Source organism: Mirounga angustirostris, unplaced genomic scaffold (assembly GCF_029215605.1).
Source record: "Mirounga angustirostris isolate CCGP_5_RB_7025 unplaced genomic scaffold, mMirAng1.0.hap1 SCAF_1, whole genome shotgun sequence".
NCBI classification, from domain to species: Eukaryota; Metazoa; Chordata; class Mammalia; order Carnivora; family Phocidae; genus Mirounga; species Mirounga angustirostris.
The window spans coordinates 79,290,927-79,311,273 of NW_026991709.1; the positions used below are offsets into that span (position 1 = coordinate 79,290,927).

At 40.5% G+C, this 20,347-nt stretch overlaps 1 protein-coding gene across 1 annotated transcript; it reads right to left on the reverse strand.

Moving 5' to 3' along the window:
* Positions 1-1,966: 1,966 nt before the first annotated feature.
* DNAJB11 (DnaJ heat shock protein family (Hsp40) member B11) lies at positions 1,967-20,105 on the reverse strand. Its single transcript, XM_045903195.3, has 10 exons — positions 19,760-20,105; positions 17,044-17,200; positions 12,561-12,658; positions 10,497-10,629; positions 6,606-6,748; positions 5,571-5,653; positions 4,849-4,906; positions 3,613-3,724; positions 3,196-3,355; positions 1,967-2,431 (listed from the first exon to the last, which is right to left on the reverse strand). The coding sequence occupies exons 1-10, from the start codon at positions 19,825-19,827 to the stop codon at positions 2,367-2,369; spliced, it is 1,077 nt and encodes a 358-aa protein (XP_045759151.1). The 5' UTR covers positions 19,828-20,105; the 3' UTR covers positions 1,967-2,366.
* Between the last annotated feature and the right edge of the window lie 242 nt (positions 20,106-20,347).

The following is a 20,347-nucleotide window of genomic DNA, read 5'->3' on the forward strand; positions in this document are numbered from 1 at the left end:
AGTTCCTCTTTAAAGTGAGCCACAGTGATAAGGTCTCAGCTTGAAACTTCAGATTCACCTGAAGGTTTGTGCTTCAAAGGCCACCGAAGAAATAAAAAACTCATAGTGTGGTATTTTGTGACAGTTTGGATTTACATCCCCTCTGATCACATTCTCTGCATGCTGGAGCAGACTGCTTGGGTTCAGATGCTGGTCCCACCACTCGGAAGCTGTGAGATGGAACTAAATTTCCTCATCCGTACACCGAGGGTAACAGTTTCCCTTCCGTTTAAATGAGCTCATCCATATAAAGTACTTGAACAGAACCTGGGCCATAGTAAGCACACAATAAATATTTTTTACTTGGGAAGAAGACAACTCTTAACTGTTCCTCACTTGACAACTCTGTAATGCATAGAACCTTCTGGCTGAAGAGAACGTACATGTGATGGTTACAACCTCCCAAGCCCAATAACGCTCTCTGCAACGTTCCTGGACAGGTGTTTACCTTTAGTCTACTCAGGAGAGAGCTAGCTGTCTCAGGGACCAGCACTCCAATTGTGGACGGCACTAACTTCTGGGAAAACAGTCATACCATAGTCTGGGCAAAAAGCTTGGGCTCTGGAGCCTGGTTTTAAGATCTCCCCATCATCTCCACCACCACCATTCTGCCCCAATGGTTTATAATGAGAAAAAGCTACAGAACTTGGATACAAATCTTTCCACATTACAGTGTTCAGTCAAATGATAAAAGAATATTCCTTTTTTAACTTCTCAAACCATGGCCGTCTGGACCGTGAATTAACAGGAGTGACAAAGCCCCATTAACATTCTTGTTGTAGCAAGAACATTGTGGGGTCTTTTTAGCCAAGACTAGTAACTCTAGTTCTTAGGATGTGACTGACTCTTGCAAAAAATCTTAGAAAGAGGGGGATGAGCAAGTGCAGATAACAATCAAGAGTTCTCTTGGGCCACGGAATGTACGGGAAATGATTATTTCTAAAAACTGTTCAACGAGGTAACTCAGTACATAATGAACATCAAATGTACAAAAAGTCCACTAAACTTGAATTCGTATTTACCTGGTTTCATTTGAATTCTAAAATAGATTTCCAGCATTTCAAATAAGCCTTTTGATTTTGTTCTTTTCCTTCACAAGGGAACACCCAGTTGTACTCAAGTCCAAATAGTATCTGACTGAGGTTAAAAGCGTGCTGCTTCTTTTCATCTTGTTCTTAACTGTTCTAAATTGATGACATTTTCGTCCACTCGTTTTTGTAAATCAGGGGCAAAAGGCAACAAAAAGGCAAATAGCAGCACTGGCTACCTGAACAAAGGTGGGAACTCCACGGATGGCAGGAAGGTAGCTGCACACATCCTGCAACAGATACTGCTTGACACGAACCGCTCACTAGCAGAGGCTAGAAGCCCAACCGTATACGAAGAGTAGTGCGACGGGCCTGTGGAAGAGTGAAGGAGGTTCAAAAGTCACGTGCCCTCTGACTCAGGGGCCACTCGGGGAGCCAAAAGTAATCCACAGGTCTACCTCACATTCATTTTCTGGACCCAGTGGTAATGCTCGTTCCTAACACAAACCAAAGGCTTTTTAATCATGAGGTCAACCGAGATTATGTGTGTGAAAAGTGCTTTCTAAACAGCAAAGTATCCGTATCAGATCATTCCCAAATTAAATGAGGAAATATAGTTTCTCAGGAATAGTTAGGTCTTTGTGTAACCTTGACTCATGTTCCCCAATCTCTAATCTACTCAGTTTCTTCAAGCTCCTTTCTAGAAGATACTGTGTGTTTAATTGGACATGGGGACTGGATCATTACCGGCCTTTTGCAGATTTGTGTGTCCATCCTGCTTGAGGGGAGACAACCCAACTGGCCCACAGAAAGCCAGGGGGACACTGGGCGGATCAAGGGAAAGTGACCAGATGGAGACGGAAGGACAACAGGGCAGCTAAACCAACAAGAAACAGGAGTCAAGAAAAAAATAGCAACAAAATGTATTTAAAAACAGACTTCTCCAGTTGGCATTTTGAATGAAATAGCTAACAATTAACTCCAACCCTTTCTATTGTGTTTCTTTTGCTCCTGGAGTCCTCTTGCGGCTTTAATTCTTGAAACTCAGGCAGCAGCACCAGACATTAAATCCCCAAAGGGAGAGGTATTATTAAACCTTTTGCTGGTCGTTCTTTTCTGAACACAAATGGACAAATTCTTAAGCCCTCTTAATTCATCTCATGACAATCATTAGGAGAAAAAAATTAAGCCAAACTTGCATATTGAAAATAAGAACAAAAACACAACACAAAAAAACCCCTGTAGATAATAAATATCGCTGATCCACTTATTTTAAACAAAGTCCAATTTTATTCACTCTTAATATCCTTGCAGTCCATTGTATACCTTCTGCACTGATGCTTGGTTCAGTAGCTGTTTGATACCTGAAGAAAGAGGGAACAAGTGAATTTTATCAACAAAAATGTGATTTCTCTAGAATTTAAAGAGCAGGTTTCATGGGGAGGCTCACAAAAGGCCGTATGACAATGGCAGATCCCAATTAAACAAATAACTACCCATGTTCAAGTTCATTGCGTGTGGATCCCCTCCAACCCCATGGACACATATATGTCCAAGACGGCCCCTTTTCTCTTTCTGTCTCTCAGGCACACAGACCACACACCTCCCACAAAACCCTATCAAATGAGAAATGAGAAGAAGCCATCAAAATGGAAATAAAGCTCTTCAGTTGTCTTCCGTTCCTTCTTCTTTGTCCTCTTTTCAGTTTTGACTGCTTTCACTGTTCTCCTTCCTCTTCCTATTTAGGATGCACCAACTGGGCCCTTGCCTCAAGCAGCCATCGCTGATGCCACCCCTCAGCCTCTAGCCCTTCTAATCTAATGTATACCTGATCCTTCCCTTTATGGTTTGGTCCAGCTAATTTGTTTTATGTGATTCCTTTTCACATTCACACCCACACATCGGTTTCAAAGCCCAGCTCACACAGCCTTCTGTAACATAGTGACAGAAGAATTTTGAATATCTCCTTTATAGAAAGTCAAGTTCATTTCCTGGTCCTGTGTTTGATGTCTGATGTCCCTGGAGGGTGTTGTTTTTGACCATCCTCTTTACCCGCGGTTCTCATACTCACATGCCACAGACATATACACATGCACGCATATACTCTCTCTCTCATTAGACTGCTCACCTTCTCTTGCTTCCTCTGTTAACTGTTCTTTTGGAAAATCCACATCGAAAGTGATTATCAAAGAGCCCTTGATGTTGTTGTTGTCAAAGTTGGGGAGCCCTTCACCTTTCTTCCATAGCTTGGCTCCTGGTCTGGTGATCTTATCCCGGGAAATATGTACCTAAAAAGCAAAAGGGTATGGAACTGGACTAGGACTCTTGAAATACAACACACAGCTTCTAGTGAGCACTGGTGTCCAGAGCTCGTGTCACAGCTCAGCACAGAAGCAAGGATGAAGGGACAAGGGAAACACCATTAGGATACTGCAAGCCAAAGAAATACATTTTCAAAATAAAAAGAAAAACCAAACACGTAATCTCCAAACCACTCACATGAAGGTTTTAAAAGGACAGGAAGCAGGAAAATTGATCTGTTTACCTTGTGGCCATCCAAGTGAGTAATATCCATATCAAAGCCCACCAGAGACTCGACTAGTGAGATTGTCACATTTGTGTATAAATCATCTCCTCTCCTTTCGAATATTGGGTGTCTAAAAACAGAACAAGGTAAAAATCAAAAACTTCCATCTTTCTTTGGAAAGTGTTCGAAAAGGTTTTAGAAAAGGTTTTAGAAAAATCTTGCGAAAGGATGAATATCACTCTTTCAAATAAGCATTTATTAGATACTCCTTTGTGTGTAGTATTAATCAGAACTATAAAGTTGTGTAAGATTTATTATAATCCTATGCTTAAGGAGCTTATGAATCAGGAGAAGGCAAAGCACATAAGTAAAACTACGAGTAATTAGATTATAGAAAAGAGAAAGACAACTTCTGGCAGTGAGGCCTGAGCAATGGGCATCAGGAACGGGTTTGGTTAGCTGGACCAGAGCTGGTCTCAAGGCCAGGTCAGCTCTAGAGATGCAGATAAGGTAGAAATGGGGGGGGGGGGGGCTGGGGTATGAGGGAATTCTGGCAAAGACCAGGACCTGAGAAGGTACCAGGTTTATTCAGGGAATAGCACATCTTACAGTTTCTCTGGGAAGATGTGAGAAAGATAAAGTAGGTAAGGAAAGCTGGGGAAAGTCCTAGAGGAAAGTAGAAGGGGAAAGTCCTAGGCAATGGGGGCCCATTTCTCCATATTTATGTGGGAAACTTGTTTCAACGAATCCTCAGAAGCAGAGGTAATTGCTGCTTTCCAAGGTGGTAACAAGAGAGAAATAATAAACCAGAAAGTCTGAGTCCCAGGCAAAATTCTTATATAAGCAGCACTTCATGCTAAAGAGAAGCTGCATATTATATAATAGAAGGTTCTTTCTATCTAAAGTCTTCCATCCTTGTATGGTGCCATCCTTCCTCAGTCGAAATCTCAGGTCTCCTTGAGTCCCATTCGTGTTTGCCTCTCTTTTACAACTCCTTACTTGTCTTATCAATTCTTTCCTTCCAACATCTTTTGGATCTGTAGGTCCTGAGTAAATATGTTAACAGCTCAATCCTTGGCCACACGCCCAAATGTTCAGTATCGTTGTAGAGTTACAAAGGATCATTTAGGGTATGAAGGGCACGAAACAGAGGGAAAACTCTAGCAGTGTCCTGGTGGCTATCCATCTCTCTCTAATCCAACTCATCTGAAAAGTGGTGGCTAAAGAGAAGGCCTCCAAAATCCGATCACTTACTTGACAACTTTGATTCGGAACCGCAGGTCCCCTGGCTCTCCATCCACATGAGGCTCACCTAGTTAGAAGACATGATGGCATACTCTAAGTCACACAGGACACACGCTGCAAATCTATCTATAGTTTAGGAGAAGTTTTCAAAGCCACTACCTTAGGTGTGGCCTATCAAGTCTACCTGTGAGAGCAGTGTCTCTAACTGGTTATATCAAGTTTCGGATTATTAGTGAAGATCACCTGTATCTCAGGCACAGCAATAAATAACTTGACCTGTTACCTAAACAAAGAAAGATTCATTGATTTCTTGAACCTAAAGTCTTAAAGCTTCTTTTCTTTCAGAAACCTCAAAGGTGAGGTCTGAGAGCATTTTATTAATGCCAACCAGAGCTACATATCTTCTTTCATTGCTGAGTTAAAATTAATCCATTAGGGTCTGAACACCCTAAATTTTGATATAACTTAGGCTACTAGATAAAAAGTTACTAGGTAGTAACTTTTGGCCGTGATATTCTAAAGATAAACTGTAGTGCTATGGTTTAAGGTGAACATCCAGGAAGGCCATGAAAGGCTTTCTGTGCACTAAAACTGACCTGAGAGTGTTGGAAATGATACATGCATTTACTATGTGGCCATTAGGATATGGTGTGAGGTGGGGGTTGCTAGTATTCACAAGCACACAGAGAACAGAGAATTATGACAGTAAAACATCAATATCAGTATTTCACCTTCTCCAATAAAGGGGTACTCCATGCCATCTCTCACCCCAGGTTCTATTTCTACCTCCAGTGTTCGTTCTTCATTCACTAGTCTGAGAGAGAATTTAGAAAAAAAAAAATGAAAATACAAACCAAATCCCACATACACATAATTAATTTTTTCTGTTCTATCAGAGTTGTTTCTTAAAAGACTATTCCATACCTCTTGTTGACATAGCCATCTGAGATCTATTTACATCTCCTACATGCCAAAAGCCAGGGCAAAACTACTATATATTATGTAATCTTGTAACTGCTGCCTCCAAAGAAGCCCACAGTAGACGGATTACTTTGAGCTGAGTGATCAGTAACAGAGAAAACTACTCACTCTTACATAAATTTGCACCTCGAAGGACAGGAATCAGAAGCAAAGTTTATCCTGATATTTCTACTGATCCCACAAATAACTGATCGAGTTTTGATATATATAAATGTACAGTTCAGTTAAATCGTTAGGTTTATAACATAATCAGCAAATAGTACTTCTCTAATCTGCAATGTTAGCTGGACATGTATGACTGCTCTACTATTCCAAGTAGGAAAAATGAAACATTAACTTTTGCTAAGTATATTCAGAGTTAAAGGCACAGCTTATTAGTTCAGAAACACAGAAGGAGAGATTTAGAATATTTTTGGGAAAAATAAAAAGGTACATGTCTGGGATGCCTGGGTGGCTCAGAAGGTTAAGCCTCTGCCTTTGGCTCAGGTCACGATCCCAGGGTCCTGGGATCGAGTCCTGCATCGGGCTCCTTGCTCGGCAGGAAGCCTGCTTCTCCCTCTGCCTGCCTCTCTCTCTCTCTCTGATAAATAAATAAAATCTTTAAAAAAAAAAAAAAAGGTACATGTCTTTGCTCTATCCTCTGGTGGAACATGAGAGAGAGAGAGAGAGAGAGGAGGGTGTCGGGAGATAGAGGACAAAATCTCAGTACGGACCATTAGCATTTTATTAGACAAGTGAGAGGATGAAAGTGTCTCTTGGTAGAACAGAGAAGGTGCTCCACTTACTTGACATTAGGGCACTCGTCACAGACCACCTCCTGGGTCATCTGGAAGCGACCTGGGCCCAGCTGGGTAGTCCGCATCTCTTGCCGGCAGTTGCATTTTCGTTTGCCCGGAGCCTGCCTTGCCACGGGTTTGTTTCTAACTACCTAAGAAGTACATAAACAACATCAGCTTCTCTCTCTGTAAAAGAGCCTTTGGTTTCCTCAACTGATCAGGGCTGCACACGTACTGGAGCTGGAACGTTCCCTTCTCTGGCAAGCTATCCCCCAGAGAGACCTAATGTTGACAGAAGCCTTTGTGGAGTTACAAATCAGCCCCATACAGGAATGAAGCAAACGGATACTTAAATGACCCAACATCTGAAGGTGGAGAAGAGAGAGGAGATTAAGAAAGAAGAAAACCAAAAAATAATGTGTATGATATCAGCATTTCTAAGGCACAACTAAACACCACTGAGTTAAAGCAGTTCACAGAATTGCTATCTTTTAAGAAATCTGAGCTGTGCAAGCACAACCCCTGGAGAACCACTGCCTTGAAAAACTGGTATTAGCTGCCACATACCATTAGCTATGATAAATCCAATGAAAACACTTCCTTGTTTCAGGCAACTTGATCTAGGACTGTTTCCCACTGCTATCTCAATTCAGATACTGAACATGTGAGGGACACAATGATCATCTCTTTGTAGCTGCTTGCAACCAAACACGCTGCTCCCTCCAGGTATGTGGGAACCAAGACACATGAAGAAATGTATTCCCGATTTGTCTGTTTCATCAGTCAAACACCTAATCACAAGGCACATGTTCATGCAGCAGGAGGACACAAGTGCTTGGGAGAAAAGCCCCTTAAATACATGAAAGCCTAGGTCAATGGAATAAATGACAACAACAACAGTAAATAGAGTAGACCCTCTATAGCACTTACTCTGTGCCGAGCAATGCTCTGGTCACTTTTACATATATGAACTTGTTTCATCCTCCCAACAACCTCATGAAGTAGATGTTGATACAGTCTCCATTTTAGAGGGGAAGTAATGAAGGCACAGAAAGGTTCAGGAACATGACCAAGGTCACGTAACTAATATATGGCAGAGCCAGTATCTGAAATCAGGCAGTCTAGCTCCAAAGTCTGTGCTTTTAATTATTATGCTCTCTCAAGGTCATTTTTCCTTGAAAAAGAATTTTCCATGGGGTCATTTAAATGGCAAGGTCACTGACATCCTTTACAACGACTGGATTTTTGTTTAGGAACACACTAACTGCACAGAGTGATGTACACAGTGTATTAGTGATGACTGAAGACAACAGGTCTGGAGGGAACAGGGGAGCTCATTAGGTTCACCTCCTTCTCCCACCTCAACAACCTATCTTGCTTTTGAAGGAGAGATGGCCCAAATACTTTCAGTGCCCTTTCCCCCACCCTTCAGACCAAACCACAGTATTAGAAGCCAGTGCATCCTCTGTAACTGTCCAGTCCTCTTCTTTCAACTATTCAGAGCAAAATCACAACTAAAGAAAATGCTTCTTGTCAAGCAAGTATATATGCATGGGCTACTGGCTATCTGCTCCAAAATCCTCAAAAAAACTAAAAGAAGACATGGATTCCAGGAAATAATAATTATAACACTCCATTGGTTAGAAAACTCTAGAGATGGAAGGCTGTTTTGAACTGGCATGTGTACAGTGTGGCGGCCACACCTCGGGGTAGCAGCTAGTGGGGGCCACTGTGGAGAGGCGAGAGAAAAGTAGTTGCAGTTCTGCTCTCATCTCTCTCCTGAACTGCCTTGGGACAAGCACATTTGGCCCCCTCCTCCAAAACAATAGACCCCAGACACCAAACGAAACCAAAAAAACCTCCAAGAACACAAACAAATAAAACACAGTTAAAACCACTGTACAAAGGCTTGCCCCAAGACACTCTACCAGGGAAAGAGAGTTGCTGATACCCACGGGGGAAATACAAGCTCAAAGGCCAAGAAAACATCTAGGCACCGGAGAAGTCCAACTATATGTCCCCCCACCCCCCAGAAAAGACAACAAACTGGATAAAACATATATTTTAAGCAAATGTATTAGAGAAGACAGACCAAGAATTTAAAATAAGCATGGAAATATTTAAGGAGATAAGGAAAGACATTAGCAATAATGTAATAATATTATGTTTAAAAACGTGAATTGAAATAAAAACACAGCCAATGGGATATTATTAGGATGGACATAGTTGAAGACTGTAGTGAGCCAGAAACAAAATAAGGCACTCTCCTAGAGGAAGCAGGGAAGGCTAAAGAACTAGAATAGTTTTGTTTTTTGCTTTGTTTTTTGTTTTTTTTTATATATTTAAAAGAAAGTTAAGAGCAGATAGAAGGAGAAATGCCAACAAAGAGGATTATGTATTTGAAAAAATAGTGGAGATAAATTTTCCAGAACTAAAAAGGGATGAATAACCTCAAATGAAAAGAACCCAAAGTTCCAGTAGAAACTACAGGTGACTTGTTTTCTGATTTTAGGGCAGTAAAGAATTTCTTAAATGAGACATAAAACTAACCATAAAAGTAAAGACTGAGGGGCGCCTGGGTGGCTCAGTTGTTAAATGTCTGCCTTCGGCTCAGGTCATGATCCCAGGGTCCTGGGATCGAGCCCCACATCAGGCTCCCTGCTCAGCAGGAAGCCTGCTTCTCCCTCTCCCACTTCCCCTGCTTGTGTTCCCTCCTCTCTCGCTGTCTCTCTCTCTCTGTGTCAAATAAATATATAAAATCTTTAAAAAAAAAAAGTAAAGACTGATAAATTTGGTCATGTTAAAATTAATTACTTCTGTTCATTTTAAATAAATCTTCAATTTAATGAAAACACAAGTTACAAACTGACTGGCTATATTTAGCCAACAAAAGTTAATAGTAAGAATAAACTATTCTTAGGAATCAATAAGAAAAGGGCAAAAAAAAATATGGGCAAAATATGAACAGATATTGCACAAGAGAGGAAACAAATATGGCCACTAAATATATGAAGGGGTCTATCCTAATTATGAACTGAGAAAATGCAAATCAAGACCACAATGAGATAACATTTCTTCCCACCTGATGGGCAAAAATTGAGAAATCTAATAATTCACAGTTTTAGAGAGGTGGCAGATCTATAGGATCTCTTATAAACTGCTGGTGGAAGTGCTGGTAGTAATCAACTGAAAAAACAATATGGAATCACCTTGTACAAATCAACATTGGTTCATATTACCCAGCAATTCCACCCTTCCGTATATACACCCAAGAGAAATTCTTGCTCACATGCACCTGGATATATGTACAATATGTTCATAAAAGCACTGTTAGGAAGTGAAAAAAAAAATCTGGAAATAACCTACATGCTTACTGATACAATGTTGTCATGATAAAATTCTGTTCAGCAGAATTACAGTGACAGCAACAGGCACCAATCACTAACATAATAGTGAGTGAAAGAAGACGCCAGTCCCAGGAGATAAGGTATGGCATGATACCATTTTTACACAGTCAAAAACAATAAAAATACAACAATATATTATTCAGGTATTCATACATATATAATACAACAAAGAAACAAGAGTCACAAGGGAACAGTAAGGACAAAACTCAGGATAGTAGCTAGCTATGAAGGGAGGCAGAGGAACGGAGGAGGGAAGTAGCATGGAGTAGACATAAGTGGTGGTCTTCTTGTAGTTAGTTCTTGGGCTGGGCGATGAGTTCATGAAACAATAACTGTGTATCATGGAACCGAGGATTATGATTAACTCAACTCGGTACATCTGGTCACTCTCCTGACTCCCAAAAGACAGAGAAGGTACTCAGAAATTTCTTGTTTTCAGTCAAAAGAACAACTTCTGGGAGTTAATATGAATAGCTGTATTGTTTGAACTTACTTCCACAAAATTTCCTGCATATACTTCTTCCAAAGTGACTTCTAGATCTACAATAATATCACTGCCTCTTGGAATATTCCTGTCTTGCTGACGAGGAGTTCCTCCAAACATGAAACCAAAATCTCCAAAGAAGCTGTGGATAAGTGTAAAATCATCAGGAAAAGAAAGCAGAGTTCATGTCTTCAATTATTTAGTTTTCTTCACATGGCTACAATATTGTGTCCTACCAACATATTGTATAAAACCTGACATTTTTAATGGGGAGTCATACATCATACACAACTTTTAATTAATACAATATCAACTATATTGTCCCCTGCCACAAAAAAATTTTTCCTTTTAATAAATATTGTCCAGGCATATAGTAAAGTGCATAAATACAGTGTGCCTATGAATTCAAAGTTGGGCTTAATCACTAATAATAATCTGTTTTAGTATCGAGGGATATCAGGATATAATGGACCTATTGAGAAAGGGCACAGTATATATAAACTCAAGTAATGCTGACTCTAATGGTAATTTTGAACATTTGTAGTGTTCACTTTGTATATTTAGGAACTAGCTTTAGTTAAGGAAGCTACTGTTCTGTATAAAACTCTTGGGTACATAATTAAATAAGCTAAAAAAGCATCAGCCTTAGTAGAATTCTGGACCTTAAGAAAAAGGAAGTTCTGTTCTCTACAGAACCAAAATCAATTTTTGTAAGTAACAAAAGCATCACTTTGAATTAATACAATGACCTTCAAATGTGCAGCTGTTCCTAATCTTAACGTTAATTTTTGATGTTAAGAAGCCTCAGGTGTGGGGCACCTGGGTGGCTCAGTCGTTAAGCGTCTGCCTTCGGCTTAGGTCATGATCCCAGGGTCCTGGGATCGAGCCCCGCATCGGGCTCCCTGCTCAGCGGGAAGTCTGCTTCTCCCTCTCCCTCTCTCCCCTGCTTGTGTTCCCTCTCTTGCTGTGTCTCTCTCTGTCAAATAAATAAATAAAATCTTAAAAAAAAAAGAAGCCTCAGATGTTAGCACAGTGATGACAACTAGGTAACTCCCTCCCACCCACCAACCAATCTTGGTGAATAGATTCCCTGAATCTTAAACAAAACCAGAGAGGGAGGATTTGCAGGGGGTAGGGGGGCAGGTGGTTGGTACAGATGGGAGCATTCTCTTTCTGGTATCACTTCTAATAGCCAAAGGGAACAGGACACTTTCCTAGTAAGCTAAAACAACCAAATCGATCCTGGGGAAGAAAAGGATTTCCTAATCATGTTACTCACACATCTTCACAAGGCCTTAAAAAACTACCGTCACCCCCAAATACTAAATGGGGGCAACCACTGTATGCAACAGTGATTCTTACCTCCTTTGGGAAAGGGTTCACAAAACCCTTTAAGAATCTGAAGAAAGCAATAAACCCTCTCTCCATAGGAAAGCATACTCGAACTTTTTTTTGTTTATAACTTCTTTTGAAACCCCAGATTAAGATCTTATATGGCATCATCAGGGCATACAGAAATTCAATAAAGAGGGGTTCAAAGAGCGTGAGGGAAAGGTGTGTATTATTCCAGCCATTTAGCACTCCCAGAAAGTCATGTGCCACAGGAGATAGAGTCTCTACCCTAACTCCTTCTACCAGTGCTGATTACCATAACTGTCCCTTTCCTGTTGATAGAATGAAAAAGAGGCAATTTTGGGTATGGGAGTAGGAATTTCTCTCTCTCTCTGCTTATAAGAATTTTAGGCATTAATGGTTTGCAGATTCTAAGACAGAGAAGAGACAGCATATAGTGGTTTCCAACATACAGGGCCCCCAACACTGTCAGGGTAATTTGACTGATATGGTGAGCTGGATGGACAGCACTTTCAGTGCTACCTGTCTTTTTTGGAACTTTATGAAAATAGAAGAATGCATTCCCACAGGGAGGAGGAGGATTGGCCTTTTGGTCAAGAATCAGTTGAGTATTATTCTTCATCAAAAGCTTCTGAACAAGGGAGCAAGGATATATCTTTAATAATCATCCAATGATCCATTCTCAGATACTAACACTTTGCAGATGGGCAAATTACTTACTGAGAAAAAATGTCTCCATGGGAGCTCTGATGACCATCTTTTAATCCCTCTTCACCATAAGTATCATATTGTTTCCGTTTCTCACTATCTGACAGAACCTGGGGACAAAAGCGAGTTGAGGAATCAAGATTAAGAGTTGGTTATATGCGGGAAAAAAAAAAAAAAAAAAAAAAAAAAAGAGTTGGTTATATGCGATTAAGGTACATTCATATTTATGTTTTTTTAAACTCTGCTACTGTGTCTAAGATTTTGTGGAATGAAGTTTTCATTATGTATGGCATTAAGGCACAGATATATTTTCTTTAGCAGACTAAATTCTTTGATGCGCTGTTCATTCTGGAACTTCCACAGTGCTCAATTCATGTCTTTACCAAAATTGGCCTAGTCCCATAAAAATCGTATCTGAGATCAGCAACGTGGCTGTGAAGGGGAGGGCAGCAACAGGAAAGAGGTGAGATGAATTCCTCAGGTTTACTTCCCATGCAGCTTGATTCTTGTGCTTGTGCTGTTCACCTCTATGAGACAGTAGCTCTCTGAACCACAGACTAGGATATGACTATGACAGACCATCATTAGTGATAGAAGCAGTCAAATGGGACAGCCTTAAAATCTGTTCAGGCCTACATGTCCACACCATATAGGTGTCTCCCCCCATACACATTAGGAGACTGACAGGTCAAATGATAGGCCCTTCAGAAAGGTCTATACTGCTATATTTTCTTATTCCCTTTTCCATTCTGGGGGTATGTAGAAATCCTTTTGTAGAAGAATGCTGTCTGCCATATATGTTTAAGCTTGTAACCTTCTGAGTCTGAATTACAGAGAGTAAAACAAACAAACAAACCACTGCTCTATGAAGACTGCTCAAGGACAATTTCACAGCTTGAAAAGATAGGGTGCATTCCATTTATAATACTGAAGAATATAAAAACAAAATAAGCTTCCATACTCTTTAAAATCTGCTTTCAACATGCCAAAAAAAGTAAAAGCTTCCCACATATATAATTTTGACAACTAAATAAGTTCATACTTTGTTATTTTAAATCTCCTATTTAGACAGCAGATTAAAGGGGAAAGTTATTTCAAACCGATACTTGCATTGGCTCAGGAAAAGAGAGGCTTGAAGTAGATGGAGCTTGTTGACTCAGCAAAAGAAAGGGTAGACCTGCCTGGCATATATAAACAGGACACACTCTTGGCTCTGGGCTGAATGATGTGTAAGGAGCCATTGCAAAAATGTTCTTTTTCTAAATTTATCTTAAATGTTACAAGAAATTGAGTGTATGAGAGAGAGCATTCTTTTTTTTTTTTAAGATTTTATTTATTTGTGAGAGAGAGAGAGAGAGAATGAGAGCACACAAGCAGGGGAAGTGGCAGGCAGAGGGAGAGGCAGACTTTTCACCAAGCAAGGAGCCCAATGCAGGACTTGATCTCAGGACCCTGGGATCATGCCCTGAGCCGAAGGCAGATGCTTAACTGACTGAACCACCCAGGCGTCCTGAGAGAGAGCATTCTTAAAAGCAGAGACAAATGGGTTAGTTCAGAAGTGACCAGAGTACTTGACTAAAGGCACTATGAAGAGTACTTGACTAAAGGCACTATGATAGTTCACATGAAAGGATTATTTTGGTAAATATCCTAAAAAAAATTAGCTACATCAGGGAAGTAGAAATGGGCAGAGTTAACTTAAAAAAACAAAAACAAAAACAAAACTCTTATTATTAAATCTGGACTTCCAATATTTTTACTTTCAAGTCTCCTGTGGTCTTGTCTTGACAAAGAAATGAACCCCACATTTGGGTCTATAAAAAACACTTCAAAACCCCCAAACAGGGACACCTGGGTGGCTCAATGGCGTAAGTGTCTGCCTTTGGCTCAGGTCACGATCTCTGGGTCCTGACTGAGTCCCTTCTCCGCCTCCTTGCTCAGTGGGGAATCTGCTTCTCCCTCCAGCTGCCACTCCCCCTGCTTGTGTGCTCTCTCTGACAAATAAGTAAATAAAATCTTTCTCACACACACACACACACACACACACACACACACAAAATAAAACCCCCAAAGACTATTTTAAAGTCAGCTTCTTTATGAAAAGCAGAGGCTCCTGGAATAACCACCCCAAAAACTATCCTTAAAGTTATTTATTATAATTCACTTCCTCCTCAGTTTTCTTCTGTCCAAGGAATGCAATTTTATTCCATGGTCTTGGAAACTATTTTATTTTCAAGAGAAAATAAAGGTTCTTAGATGATTAGCCAATCAACCCAGAGTCTCAACTAATTAAAATGCCAGCAGTAATCCCAATTCAGTAGAAAAGACAGATTTGTATTCACAAAAGACTCTTCAAGTTAACTGGGATTTTTATTTGTGAACACTAATTTATCTAAGGACCAAAGGCAATGAAGTGAGTGATACAAAGAAAAAAGAAAATTTGAACTAGTGATGAGAAAGGTTCTTAGAGTTAAATAAACTGCAATCTCATGAATGATTTATGTATAGCCTGCTTAGGTCATAGCTAAAGAACCTGGTATACTCTAAATATTTTTCTTTTCTTTTTTTTTTTAGAGACACAGAGAGAGAATGAATGAACATCAAGTGGTGGCTGAGGGGCAGAGGGCGAGGGAGACAGAGAATCCCAAGCAGGCTCCACACTCAGCATGAAGTCCAATGCGGAGGCGCTATCCCATGACCCTGAGATCATGACCTGAGCTGAAATCAAGAGTCGGATGCTCAACTAAACCACCCATGTGCCCCAACATGGTAGACTCTTTAAAGAACATGACGAATTCTTAGCAACAGGTTCCCTAAAAAATATTTTGGACTATTGGGTTCCTAGCAAAAAAAGGGACTATTTATGGGAAAATAGTGCAAAATATGGAATCCATATTATCAACAAGAACCAAAATGTTACATATAATTTAAGAGAGTCCACCAACACTATCAAGTTTATTTATGGGCCCTAGGTTAGGAATTTCAGTCCTATAGGATCCCTAAAAGTGTCAGTAGAAGAAAGGGGAACCCTATTAGCTCTAGGTTTCCCCTAGGTATAAATCAGTTTTAGTTCAGTGGATTCTTTAATCTAGGCTTTGGGATCCCTTCTTTTGGGGTTTGTCCCACTACTAAAATATTTTTCAAATTTGGTTCCAGCCTTCTCACTATCCAGGGTTTTAACTTGAATTCAGAAGTTTTAGCTCCATAACTTTCAGAGTTAAATTATTTTTTCCTGTGCCCTCTTAGAAAATGGGAATGTTATCCCTAGAGTGATAACATTGTAATGTATAACTGAAATCTGTTAAGAAAGCAGGATTTAAATGTTCTCACCATAAAAAGAAGTAAGTGAGGTGCTGGATGTGTTATTAATTACATGGGCAGAGTCCTTTCACAATGTATACATATATCAAATCATCATGATGTACACTTTAAACATTATATAATTTTGTCAGTTATACCTCAATAAGGCTGAAACCCCTCCCCCGCTGGATCTCTCATTCTAGTTCTAGAGGAAAAGTGAATTGCAACACAAAATAGCTACCTCCTAATCTAACAGACGAAAGATTGTTAGAACTTATTTGTAAGATTTTTTCACCATAGTGTTGAAAGAATCTGTGTACAACAGTTTTCCAAATAGTAAATAATTTATTAAGCATTCAATAAATATTCCTCGGTGTAATTAAAATTAAAAAAATAGAAAAAGAAAATGGGAATAAGAATATGCCCAGCTCTACTATATTTCATGGTATCCTAATGCAGATTAAATGAGATGATACTGATGAAAGTGTCTTCATCTCCTGATTAGAGCCTACAAATTACAAACTGTAGCTGTGTTTTGTTTGATCTGCACAAAAAAGAAATTTTTAAATTGAATTAGTTACCAACATTTTCCAATCAAAAGAATTACAGAAAAATCTGGATTTCCACTTCTCTTGAAAAATTACATGATCTGGCAACACCGTGTTTCCATTTGTACATGGCAAAAACTGGCTGGGGTTGAGTAACAGCTGTCCCCTTGGAAATGGGCAAGAAGGCTTCAGTTTGTCACAGTCCTCATCAATCCCTGTTGATTCCCAACATGGAGGTAGAATATTCACTGTCATGTTTTATCTTATAACTGCCCTGCATGTTGTGTGTCTGATCCATGTAAACATGTTGATTTGCAATCCTCATTTAGATTTTGTTTCTATTTCTGGCTCTAGCTCCCAAACTGATTGAATGATGATCAATCTACTCATTAATCTATCAATCTTTCTTTCTTTCTTTCATCTTTTTCACCTTACTCTCCTTAATCAAACAAAAACTAATATGAAAAAATTAGAAAATAGCATAGACTAACATTAATACACAATATAGCAGCAAACACTACTTTTATTTTTATCTATTGCCTGTTTTTAAAAAGAAGTGACCTGAAACAAAGGAGTGTTACTCTGTGTTACACTGACTTTTCTCTATCCGTAGGCTTTATTCATACTTCATCTTTTTCCCAACTCACCTCATAAGCAGCACCTAGATCCTGGAATTTCTCCTGAGCTCGAGGATCATCAGGGTTCCGGTCAGGATGAAGCTGTAGCGCTAGTTTCCTGTAGGCCTTTTTAATGTCTTTTATAGAGGCACTGCGAGGCACCCCTAAGATCTTATAGAAATCTCGCCTGGGGAATAGGGAGGAAGAGAGGGTACTTCATTAAAGAGTTATACATTACATTTTTAAAAGTGAAATTTTTTCCTATACATTTAGGTTTCTGTATGAGCAAACAGGTAGGAAAATGAAGGTATACATGTGACACACAAAAAAGAATGACTAAAAAGAGAACACATCAGAATTTGTAATGAGTCATATATTGAAGTAGTCACAATGAGAGGCTATGCACTTTTTGAATTTTGCCAGAATTATTCAAAACATCTGCGGTACGCTTCTCTTAGAACTATCTTCAGGCAAGAAAACTATTTTATTTATGGTCACATGTTATTTTCAACCAATAACCGTATGATCAAATTAACTCTCTCCTTTTTCCTTCCCTCTATTAGTGACTTCAAATGATGTCAACCAAAGGATGATTTTCTTTATCCAAAAAGATTACATCACATGAATGTTCTAATAGTAGCTTTGTTTGGAATGTTAAACATGAAGTGACTGAAATTAACGTGAGAGGTTAACATAGAGGTTAAGCCAAAACCTAGTAAGAACCCGGAAGAAAGAATAACATCCATTTGGAGTTATTTTGCTAAAAGTGAGAGAAATAATCAATCTTGCATTCATTGCTAGTGGTTATACTGGTTTATCTTGGTCAAGTCTTAATTATAGACAGCTGCTGAAGCCCATATGCAGGAGCCTAAAAGTCTCAGCAGCTACAAATATACATATGGCATGAGCTGGGAGATAAGGTACAGATTCACCGACCTCCTTGCAAGGGACTATGCTGAAACCAAATTACTTATAAAAGGAATCTTTGCAAGAAGGACCAATGGATGGAACAGACTATAATAAACTTTCAGGTCAGGGACTGTAGTCCACAGAAGACATCAACAAATAATCGTTGAATGAAATGAATAAATAAGCATGCTCACAAAAACCTACTCCTTTTGCCAGAGTCACTTTAGCCATCAAAAATTACTCTGAAAATGCATTTCTCAACACAGGGGATGGGAAAGTTGTTCACAATGGACATGCCAATGTAGTAGTGATGGTGATTTTAAAATGCAGTGGGGATAAAATGCATTGGGGTGCCAGGTGATATAAGAGAGAACACTGAAAAAATTATTTCATAAGCTCTTAGTCCCATTTTGGAAAGTCATTTAATCATTTCAGGAATAAGTTTGAAAAATTATCACCCCCAAGGGATTCCATGAGACTTAATTAGATGCTTTATCCTCCCCTCCAAAATCTGCAAACACCCTTGAGATCTCTTGAGACAAGGACTAAATAAATCAAAAGGTTCACTAAAATTAATAACAAAAGAGCTGTTTAAAGAATGAGGCTTACTTAGAATATGCTTAATATAAAAATGGCTAAGTAACATCCCAGAAAAATCAGGGAAAAGATGGCTAGCATCCCAAAAGACTTCTTTATAAAAAGGCTGACATTTAAAGCTACAGAATTAACAATATTCATACTGACATTTTGTTTAAACATCTTAGGGTATGTGTTGCTTTAAGTGAAGGACTGACAAAAACATACTAAGAAAAACAATAGAGCATTACCTAGAAGAAATTAATTTTTTTAGCAATTTAAAATGTTTCACAAGGAAAAAAAATGACAACAAAGTTTAAGCATATATGCACAGGGAAAAAGACTTTTAAGAAATAACAAGCACTTTAAAGTTTAAAGCTTTGCTAAGTAGCATCTCCTCCAGTTAGAGAAATGTAGGAATTGTTAGAAGCTAAGACTTCCCCACATTCAAAAATATGAGCCTGGCATATCATATCCTGTGGTCACCAGGCTTTAGGACCATGGATCTAAAAGGCTGGAAGAATCCTTAAGAGTTCAGGTGGTCCTACTCCCTTCATAGAGGGGGCACCTTATTATCTTCATGTTACAGATGAGAATTTAGGTGGTTCCTACAGAGGCACAGAATTTGTATGTGGGTTGGGGATGGGTGGTCTTGAATTCTACCTCACTACCTGTTGGTGAAGTGCTCTTCGCGTTCATAAGATCATAAAGCTTCTCAAGAATGCACCACGGCGAGAGACAGTGAAGCATGATGGATGACATTTATAGGCTGAATTATCTCAAGAAGCTGGGAAATACAAGAACTCTCCAAAGAGTCTGCCTTGCTCCCTCAACCCAATTTCCTTCGGTCCCAGCATGGCTTCCCTATCTGTTCTTACTTCCTCACTCAGCCTCGCATCATAACCACCCACTTTAATATCAGCCCCCCCAGTGGCTTGTTGCAGCCTCAAACATTTATATGGTCCTCTTCTGCAGCTCAGCAGCAACCCCACCCCCACGGTGCGTCTGGCACTGCATCCAAATTCGACTCCTTTGGGCAAATCTAGCTCTAAGGGCCTCTGGACCTAAGCCCCTCTCACTCGTGCCACCCACTGCTCTCCTCTCCACCCCGCTAGCCTGGCCCACACGACCCATTCTTCTGCCCCCACCGCCTCACCTCAGCAACGCCCCTCTCCACTCCCTCAGTCTGGCAATGCTCCCTCATCCCCAGCCAAGACTGACAGACTCACGGGCCCCGTGCCCGCGGGTGCCTGTTCCTCACCCGGCGATCACGGCCCCGAGGAGGTACAGGAGCAACAGGCAGAAGGTGCCCAGGTTCTGCGGGGCCATGGTTTCTCGGTGCCGCCCTCTGTGCCGGTCCCTAGCCCACGCGCTCCTCAGAGCCTCCGCCGCCGCCGCGTCGGCTCACCAGACCACCCGGCGCTGAGAGGCCGCCTCACACCGGGGTCTCCTCCTTGGTCCGGAGCGACAGCTAGCTCGCCCCCTCCTCTGCCCAGTCCACTTCCCGGGAGTCCCGAGTCCCCGTGAGAGAAGCCCCCAGCAGGCGAGAGCCAATCGCTGCCCGGGACATCACACGCGGCCGGCGCCTCGCAGCCAATCAGCGCAGTACACTTCACCTCCGAGGCGGCGCGGGCGGCCAGTTAGGCCTCCGAATTGCAGCCGCAGCTCCGGGCCAATTAGAGGAGGAAACGTCAGAGAGTCGCGCCGCCGCAGGAATCCGCTCTGCCCCGGTAGCCGCGAGTCGTAGAAAATTACGTAAAAAGGCGGTGGGGCGAACTGGTGCCAAGAGAGGGCACTCGAGGTGCATGAATTACCCCCGCCCTCCACCTCGGACTCTCCACCAATCACA